The following is a 10,324-nucleotide window of genomic DNA, read 5'->3' as shown; positions in this document are numbered from 1 at the left end:
AGCCAGGCCAGCATGCAGCAGAGAGACATACTACAGTTGTTTGTAGCCTAGGCTAGTCGATGCGTATTTTAACTCCTGGTAAAAATAATTACATGTATTGTATTGATTTGCAAATATATTATAGGAGCTAGGATATAAATGATTATAATTAATTATTATTAGTATGGGCGTTCAGAGCATAGGCCTAGCCCTAGCCTAGCTAGTAGGCCTACTACTAAAGCTACCTAGCTAGGCCTACGCCTAGGCCTAGTACTAGTAACTAGGGTAGACAGGGATGGGATGCCTTTTGTCAATGGCCTCTAGGCTAGAAAGAAAGAAGATAGAGTATAAGCAAGCGGTTTACTTTTCTATATAATAATTACCAGAGAGTCTAACCATTTTTCTTGTTTGCTGGTTCACTTTAATTTAATTGTATTATTATTGATTATTAGTAGCCTATACAGGGCCCTATATAGGCCTAGGCCTAGCTAGTAGTTAGTACTTTAGTAGGCTAGTAGGCCTCTAGCTAGTAGTAGTAAGTAGCGCCTTGTCACCTATTAGGCTATTGAATTGATAATTGTACTTGCTTCGCAGTCCTTATTCCATTTTTTTTCTATATAATTTGCTATATGTAGTGGAGCTGTAGATTGGTGGTTAACGTGCTTGCCTTCCAATCCCAGGGTACAGGGTTCAATCCTGAACTAGCTAGTGACAGTGTTGTAACTCACGACCCTTTCAACCCCACTCCCTAAACCTCAAATGAGACTTAGGGGCCTAGCTAGGGCTTAGTTTATAGGCACAATAATAATTAATTATAAAATGTTAATATCCATCCTATAATTGGACGTTTCTCGCTGTTGGATGCGTATAAAATATGTATATGAAAGGTATTAATTTGTATTTTCTTTGAATAAAATAATGGAATAAACAATATTCATCAAAACAGCAGAATTCTACTTTTTACTGAAAACCCATGTTTTTAACCTAGGGCAAAGAATGACAACAAACGTCTACTAACTAACTAGTGTCTTTAATGCAAACTGCAGAGAGTAAATTCTTGAAGAAATGGAGTATGCATCTGTTGTCAGTTCGGATAGCAAGTAAGTAGACATCATCCTATACTGTGCAGAATCTCATTTGTACAATAATGCATAGTTCAAGCGTAATAAGGGCTTTTTCATTCAACTAATGTGTGATGAATCAAACCTTCTCCTAGAGACCCTAGCATTTAGTCTGCTCAATGGCAATGTTACCTTCTACAATTTGTTTTAATGACATTGTTTGCATCCCACTTTTTACACTGTTTGAACTGCTGGCCTACAATTCCACATGTTTACTTCCCTTGTATGACGAGTATAGTCTGCATCAACTCTGTATTTTTGCCAAAAAAAAGTATCATTGAATAATAGTTTTTTTCTTTCAATTATTATCTTCTAATTTTAGTTCTAGCGATGACCTGTTTGATGGTAGTATAGCACCTTCCTCAATGTCTTCTTCTCCAACTCGTATTCCACGAAAAAGATCGATATCGGTAGGTTCTGAAAATGTTCTAAGGACAAGCCGAAGAACAATCTACACAGCGGGTCGACCACCCTGGTACAATGCACATGGCCAACTTAAAGGAGCATTTGTCATAGGTACAGTGAAAACATGTTTTACCATATTACTTTGTATTCATTGTGCAGTATTAAGATTTATTATAACACAGGTGTAGTCTTGCCATAATTACTGTTCAGTATTATTTCTATTGCTCTATTAGAGCAGTCAATCTGTCAACTCATGAAATATTCTCACCATTGAACTTACTTACAAACGTCATTATTTGTATATTAATGTGGCCATAGACATTTAACACCTTAAAACCATCTAAAATACAGCTAACTAAATGTAATATTATTATATCTAGTGAAAATAAATCTATTAATTACAAAGACTGCTTTACTGTACCAACAGATAGCACAACTACAGATCCTACTGTGTCCAGTTTTGTTGATTTGAGTTGATTTACTTTATTTAGGATTGTGTGGTGGCAGTGCTTCTGGCAAAACTACTGTTGCTAACAAGATTATTGAGGAGCTCAATGTTCCATGGGTTATTCTGTTATCAATGGATTCATTCTACAAAGTAAGTGTAGATACATTATTATAACACATTTCAGTGTACTGTATGCTCGTCATTTGATTTGATAATTACGTATGTTGGGGCGTGTGGGGCAGTGTATTGGACGTTGGGACTACTGATCAAGAGATCGAGGTTCGAATCCAACTCTCGCCGCATTGCTTGTATCCTTAGGCAAGATACTTTACTTATCTTTGCCTCTGTCCACCCAGGTGTGTATAATGGGAACCCAATAAACAGCACTATTCAACGATTTTTTCTAAGGACAAAACTACAACTCCACTCCCAAAGACTTGTAATAAGACTTTGTTTATGTAGAGCATCTGGTGTATATGTTTGTCTTGTGACCCTCTGAGGGTCCCTAATGATCAGCAATTGCTGGATAGATTACCCTCAATAAATATAAATAAACAAAAAAAAAACAATAAACAGCACAAACATACATTTAACTTTGATGCTCAAAACTACACTTTTTCAAGGAGTTTGAACATTTTGTTTTGAGAATATTTATTATGTAATTTTTTTGACTTTTCAGAAATAATGAATTTGCCATTTTTTCCTCTTTAGGTTTTAAATGAAGAACAACATATTAAAGCTGCTGAAAATGAATACAATTTTGATCACCCTGATGCGTTTGATTATGACCTCCTAATTAAAACACTAAAGAAATTAAAAGAAGGCAAACGTGTTGAGGTAAATACAATATTTAAATAAAGTTGATCCTTTGACTCTAAAGCCTTGATGGCACTGGATTTAATTGGGTCAAAATAATTAATTGTTATGTGACCAGTATTAACTCATTGCCCAACAACCTATAGTTTCAGAGTTTTGTTTTATTATATAATAATTTATTATTATTATTATACGTTCTATGAATGATTATTTTTATATACTGTTTTTTTTCTTGTGGCTCTGGGCTTATTTAAGTTTCTCCAGCATAAGTGCATTCTACCTTTTTAAAAACTCTCATTTTTGTTTGTTACATAAGGTGATGTATCTTATAAGAATAAATAAATTGGATTGAAAAAATGAATATAGTAATATTGTTAATTTCTTGAATATTTATTTACAGGTTCCGATATATGATTTTACAACTCATGCACGGCAAAAGGAAAAGGTGAAATATTATGAATGAATTAATTAATGTATGTAGTGTAGTGAATGTAGTTACTACCCAGTGACAATCGATACATCTACCAGGCAATCTAACACAAGATGCTGAGCTCTGGAGATCAAATGGTTTATCTGTGGCTGCGACCCGATCAGTTCCAAGTAAATCACAGGACTGTTGTGAGTTCCTATCTTGACAAGGCAAGCACAGTGTCCTGTTGTTAGATTGCCTTGCACATACATGCTACTGAAGGTTTAATATTCATTGACAAATTAAAACTTTTGCTTTTCAATTTGCAGAAAGTTATGTATGGAGCTAATGTTGTAATATTTGAGGGCATTTTATCATTTGCAAACAAACGACTTTTAGATGTAAGTGTTATTACTCTTAAATACTTGTTTATATACAGTTTAGTTATCTGTACGTTATTGAAATTATGTGTCAGATACTCTCCCAATACGTTTTAGTGAGTTTCTAATCTAAATCATTATTTCCAGGGGTGGTTCCCAGCCAGCCACTGGGCACCCCTATTTCAAAATCCTTGATCTGCTACTAATTACGACATGGAACTGAGTTGACATGGAACTGAAAGAGACTCAACTCAATGGAATTGTTTAAACAAACTATTTATTTGGCAGATCCAAGTCTGTGGAATTCCCTACCAATTTCAATCAATTCAATTTCAGTATACTACTCTAAACACAGTTGAATTCTTTCCATTTTAAACAAGTTTTTCATTGATATAAATTATTGCCACTTCTCATAGATCTACAGTATTTTTTTTACAATATTTTCTAATATTAATTACGGCTAATTTAAAAAAAATTGAATTTTAGATAATGGATATGAAAATCTTTGTTGATACTGACTCAGATATACGACTGGCGAGGAGGTTGAAGCGTGATATTTCTGAAAGAGGGCGTGATTTAGTTGGCGTTCTTAAGCAATACAATAAGTTTGTAAAGCCTTCGTTTGAGCAGTTTATAGAACCTTCAATTCAGTATGCAGATATTGTGGTTCCAAGGGGTAAGTCAAAATATTGCAATACATTTATTTTATTTATTTAACCTTATTTAGAGAGGGTAACCCTAAACAGCACGTGCTGACAGTCAAGGGGCCCGCATAAAACATATAAAACAAACAATGAAAAAACAAAGAAATATACAAAAATATTTTCTTAAATTAATTTATTGGGGAAAATACTTGGATTGTATTGACAGTAGAATTTACCAAGATCAAATATCTGAATTTAGCTTACAATAAATATGGTACTGGCATGGGATTTACTCTGTCATATATGGTATATTAAATGTTTTCGTCCATACCACTTTTTGATAGAGGAATGTTGTCATTCAACTTCACAACAGAAGACAACGCCTGAAGAAATGTAATTTGATGCACAGCAATATCCAACAATAACATTGTAATTATTCTATATGTTATACTCAGGTGCAGAAAATGAAGTTGCAATGAGTTTGATAGTACAACATGTCCATGACCAATTGGAGTTGGTAAGTTTTGAAGGGCTACAACTTACCTACAACTTATCTACAATTTACCTACAACTTATGTACAGCTTACCTACAACTTACCTACAGCTTACCTACAGCTTACCTACAACTTACCTACAGCTTACCAACAACTTACCTACAACTAAATAAATTTACCTACAACTAAAATTAATGTTGATTATTTTTACCTTTACTGTAAACAGCACAAGTTTTGATAGACATTGCCTAAATTGCAATGTTCAATTTACATGATGGTAAATAAGAACTAGGAATTCTTACATTATCAAAATAGTAAAACCATTACAATTCTATTACTCTTACTTTCTTATATTTCAGAGAGGATTCAATTTTAGGTACGTTTCAATTATATTGGTATTCTTGTATATTATATATATTAACCAGAATTTAGCAATACAAATTTACAGGGAAAATCAAGCAATAGGACATTATTTCTGATGTGTTAGGAGCTGATGACCCCACCTTCCTTTTGTAGGCTTTTTTTAAGGTAAAATGATTTGCTTAAGAGGTTTCATGCATAAAAACCTAAAAAGAATTTTCCGAGGCCTGGAAAGTCTAGGTAAATTAAAATTTCATTAAAAGAAAAAAAGAAACACTGAATAATTTCAGAATAAATATACTTTTTGTTGGACACCATTATTTTTATATTATTATATTTTTATTTTTACACAAATAGGGCTGATTTACTGTCCGCTCATGTTGACCAACCTCTACCACAGACACTGTATAAAGTAAAAGATACAACCCAAGTGCGAGGTCTGCATACATTTATAAGGTATGAATTTACAATTGCTTCTTTAACCTATTCAAAATCTGATTTAATTAATCTTCATGTTTTTGGGGACAATACATCTTTAAATTATTACATTCTCTAATTATTTGCAGGAACAAAGATACGTCGAGAGATGAATTTATCTTTTATTCTAAACGACTTACAAGAATTCTTATAGAACATTCACTCTCTTTGTTACCATTTAGCGTAAGTATCTAATATGAAGACATCAGGGGCGGATTCAAAGGGGGGGGGGGGGAGCCCAGCTGGCCCGGGTCCCATTTAATAAAAAAAAAATTTTAACGTAAAAGATAGGACATCAAATTAAGTTCAGCACTTCATTTTACTATTTTTAGGCCCTGCCCCCCCCCCACCCCCTAATTTAAAATCCTGAATCCACCTCTGGAAATCATAATTGTAGTTATATTGTAGTTATATGAACAGTTTAAATAGTTACTGCATTCTTGGTACAGACTTTCAGAATCTCACACTTGTAACAATTGCAGTACTGTATGAATCATATTCAGACCTCCCAACTCTACCGATAATGGTGGAAGTCTCCCGATATTTTGAATAAACCAAAAAACTGATGTATACATTTATGAATTCTACTACTGTACTCTAGATATTGATAAGAGATAAAACATAATAATGTCGGTCCATATAATGTTTATATTCCATTCATGCGTTGTTTAATAAGTAAAATAATTAGTTGCCAACGCAATTTTTGCTTTTGGCACGCATTATAAATGCCAATATATTTAGGTGTAATATTTTAGCGCCCTCTATAGTTTCAGAATACCTCCCGATATTTAATTTGTTAAGAAGAGAGGTCTGCATATCTTCGTTTTAACCTGTAAAACATTATTCAAATAATCAGTGCTTACAAGCTTATCTTTTTTGTAGGATCATGAAGTTGATACACCACAGGGAGGACAATACACAGGCAAACGATTCAAAGGAAGGGTTAGTTGATATTTTTATTTTAATTCCTCGTTAATCTCCAGTGAGAAATTTATTTAAACAGATTTAGTTCATCATATTTGTTAATAAGCAACAGTGTATTGGTTACCAAAATGGTCGGATTTCTCTCTCCCTAACGGCAGTGCCATTGCCATTTTGTTTTGAATAACAATGTATAGTTTTTCTAATTTAGAGTTCTGATTTCACCACACCTAGATATACTTTTCTACCCCTCTTCTACCTCTTTAGGCCTATGTGTAGATCTGGTGATTGGAGAATTACCAGGCCCACCACTAGGCCTAGTGGTCCATATGTGGGCACATAGCAATTGTTGTCACATAAAGTTTGATAGTGTAGACAGAGCTTTATTTCAAAATTAAAACAAACCATCCTATAGTAACAGCCCCCCTTGAACATTTTTCAAACACTATTGTCTCCTTCGAATGCATTAGTTTTGGACTAATTTTACACAAGTTTCAGTATCATTGATGTACTGTACATCATTATTTTCTCTTTTTTCTTATGCTCCTTTCATTATAGATATGTGGAGTTTCAATCCTTCGAGCTGGTGAGGTGATGGAGCCTGCCCTATGTGAAGTGTGTAAAGACATTAGACTTGGAAAGATTCTAATACAAACAAACTTAGACACAGAGGAACCAGAGGTTAGCATACAAAACTGATAGGACAGTGATTGGTAATCCTTGCCTAAAGATAATAAAAATATATTCAATATAAGGATGTCTATTTTTAATTGAATTTTGAAGGAAAAATTACATCAAGTATGATGTTGAACCTGATCATAATAGGACAAAGTTGTTTATAATACTAAATGTAAAATATGTATTTCAGCTACACTATCTAAGACTTCCTAAGGATATTCATGAGGACTATGTGATTTTAATGGACGCTACAGTTGCCACCGGTGCAGCGGCCATGATGGCAATTAGGGTACTATTAGTAAGTATATGTTTACTATAACTGACCATATCCAATTAAACCCATTCATCCGTTCACAGAACAGAAGATTGCAATATTTAGTGAAATAATCATATAATACCGACATACCTACTTTATAAAAAATTGATCCTGAAACTAGATAATATTCCTTAACATGTTGGATCATGTCCATATACAGTTAACTTGTACATAAGTTGGTTAGATCCAAAAAAAGTACAGAAAAGGTAGTTGATTTGCTGCAATTTATTTGAAAATTTGATCTATAGATCTTTCTCAACTGATCAGAAATTGTTTAGTAGGTTGACTATCTTGTTGCGATTACTGTATATACTTTTTGAGTGATTGCACTCAATGGATGATGGGTGTGGAATTCTGTTTAATACATGTCAAGTGTATCCTTGCCGTTGAATTTGTTAATCGTGTAGGATAACAAATAATGTACACTTTCGTTTCTAGGATCATGATGTTGCAGAGCCGAATATAATGCTTGTATCATTACTGATGGCCGAATCAGGTATTTTTAGCTTCAAATTTCTTTATGTTTAGTTTTCAGTGTTAAACTTTGATATTCAGGTATAAACCTTTATTTTGATTATGAATTAATGTGAGTTTACTGGAATTTTTAAAAATGATTTTAATTCTTAATGAACCCACTACTTAAATCTTCCCTTTAATATATCAATTATTTTGCATTTTATTGTACAGTGGATGATTTACTTATTCCCCTTCCCCAGGTGTGCATACTGTTGCTTATGCATTTCCAAAGGTGAAAATAGTGACAACAGCAGTTGATAAAGAAGTGAATGAGAACTTCCACATTATCCCTGGTATTGGTATGTACTCACTGCATTTATATAGATATACTAAACATTGTGAATATAAAGTGTCCTGTTTGAAAGTACCTCTGTCAGTCAAGCATCTCTAACCAACCAATGGTATAGATTTGTTTGTATGCTTCAAGCTCTGTCTACACTATCAACTGTGACAAATAATGGTTTTATCTTTCCTAAAAACTATATGTAACACTATTGTTTTTTCTCTAGGTAATTTTGGAAATAGGTATTTTGGAACAGATGTTGTATGAGCCTAGAAGTATTGTGAACTGTTGAGTCAATAATGTTGTCATGTATAGTTGAATCTGCCGTTATGGTAGCTAAGCAGTAGGAGTGAACACTGGTGACAAAAAAGGCCCCAGAGCTTAAGAGGCCCCAGAGCTTAAGAGGCACCAGAGCTTAAGAGGCCCCAGAGCGCAAGAGGCACAAGAGCATGAGCAGTCCAATGCAACTCCCCAGCATTGAACGTCCCTTAAAAGTGGTAAACCAGGGGCCTTTTCCCACCGTTTTAGTAAAATTATGAAATATTATTTACCAGAACCAGTTAGCATGCTCCATAGAATTATGACAGTGTTTAAAGGTAGTTTCTTTTTGGTTGATCATTTGTGAGAATGTCTTTTTTTTTTCAATTTTAAACTACCAAGTGTTACTTTATGGCAAGGCCCTTCTAGTCATAAAGACGTGATAACGTGACCATATTCTTCTCAGGGTGTATTTAAAATACCTTAAAATATTCTTGTTTTTAAACATAAATGATGAACAGGCATTATTTCTAGGAAACTTAAATTTTCCATATGGCTTTACTTTGTATTATTTTATGGTGCTAAAATATTTACTTTTACTAATTTATGCTTTAAAAACAGAAAGACTAGACAATATAGCTAACTCTCAGGTAAATTAATTGATGAAACAAACTATTGTCTTGTCTTTATTGGAGCAAGGCAATCGCTTGCCAAGATAGGAACTCATAACAGTCCTTTGATCTTATATCTGGCTGTGACAAATACCAACAGTACCGTACTATGGACTATTCTCCAAACAATTCAGCCAATTGATGGAGTGAAAAGTTTAGAGGCCGTGTACTGATCGTGTTGCAGCCACAGATAAATCTTTTGGTCTCTGGGAGCTCAGCATCTCATTAGATTGCCTTGATTGGAGAGTGACCTACATTAGGGTTTTTAACATTTCTTGCTTTTTTAAAAATCCATTCTAATAAGATAAAGAAATGCATTGACATTTTTAAAGTAATAGGATTTTTTTCTGACTTATTGCTGCTGATATGAGATACTTCAATGCACCTTTTAGGACCATTTGATAATACTTAATTATAGGATATGTAGGATTGTAAAAAAAGTTTTAATGATATTAGGAATAACTTGAGATTTTATAACAATGTAATACATGTATGGTTGTAAAAAGGTTGTTTTGATATTAAGAAGAAATAACAAAAAGTATATTATAGAATAAAATGCTAGATATTGGTGCTGTACATTCATTATTTACCTTTGTGTTCTATACAATGATTTATATCCACAAAAACCAGATTACCTTACCATACCCGTGTAAGAATGTTAAAGAATATAGTTTTTGTTAAAATTCAGACTCTGTTGTACAGATCTACAACTAGTAATATCTGACATGAGTGTTACAAATATTATACTTGACCTTGGGCAGCCACACACACAATATAATGCACAAATTGTAAATAACCATCCAATACTACACTCTGTATATTATATTTTTTTGAAAATATGATAATAATACTGTATGATGATAAAAGCATGTGATACAATAAAATAAATTACTGAAAATGTCTTTAGTACTTTTATTCCTAGATTCCACTCATTTTTACACTTATTGTTTATTTCTGAGGGAATGGTTAATCGATATTTGTCAATGCAATATAAAAGCATTAATCCCTCAGTTCAACTTTGCAACTTGCAAAAGAAAGAATAATTTTACCTTTCTAAAACTTTTTCCAATAAAAAATATTGATCAACCAGAGGGCAGTAAAGTACATGCAACTCCACCATCGCAAGAGGGCGTTAGTCTTCCGTTACA

The 10,324-nt window shown here is 33.3% G+C and overlaps 1 protein-coding gene across 1 annotated transcript; it reads left to right on the top strand.

Annotated features, from left to right (window-relative positions):
• LOC140052690 (uridine-cytidine kinase-like 1) lies at positions 1 to 9,113 on the top strand. Its single transcript, XM_072098372.1, has 18 exons — positions 1 to 78; positions 968 to 1,079; positions 1,423 to 1,616; positions 1,997 to 2,103; positions 2,665 to 2,790; positions 3,170 to 3,214; positions 3,508 to 3,579; positions 4,045 to 4,234; positions 4,658 to 4,719; positions 5,056 to 5,072; positions 5,414 to 5,512; positions 5,623 to 5,716; positions 6,416 to 6,475; positions 7,013 to 7,135; positions 7,323 to 7,430; positions 7,887 to 7,944; positions 8,165 to 8,263; positions 8,474 to 9,113. The coding sequence occupies exons 2-18, from the start codon at positions 1,045 to 1,047 to the stop codon at positions 8,512 to 8,514; spliced, it is 1,530 nt and encodes a 509-aa protein (XP_071954473.1). The 5' UTR covers positions 1 to 78; positions 968 to 1,044; the 3' UTR covers positions 8,515 to 9,113.
• The last annotated feature ends 1,211 nt before the right edge of the window (positions 9,114 to 10,324 follow it).

This window comes from Antedon mediterranea, chromosome 6 (genome assembly GCF_964355755.1).
Source record: "Antedon mediterranea chromosome 6, ecAntMedi1.1, whole genome shotgun sequence".
NCBI classification, from domain to species: domain Eukaryota; kingdom Metazoa; phylum Echinodermata; class Crinoidea; order Comatulida; family Antedonidae; genus Antedon; species Antedon mediterranea.
Note: the sequence above shows the minus strand (reverse complement) of the source record. Positions and strands in the feature narration are given on the sequence as shown.

Excerpts from the sequence above, each read along its gene's own strand:
- LOC140052690 (XM_072098372.1), top strand. The coding sequence starts at position 1,045 with ATGGAGTATGCATCTGTTGTCAGTTCGGATAGCAA. Across the intron at positions 2,104-2,664 it reads CAATGGATTCATTCTACAAA|GTTTTAAATGAAGAACAACA; the intron begins GTAAGTGTAGAT and ends TTTCCTCTTTAG. Across the intron at positions 7,431-7,886 it reads TGGCAATTAGGGTACTATTA|GATCATGATGTTGCAGAGCC; the intron begins GTAAGTATATGT and ends TTTCGTTTCTAG.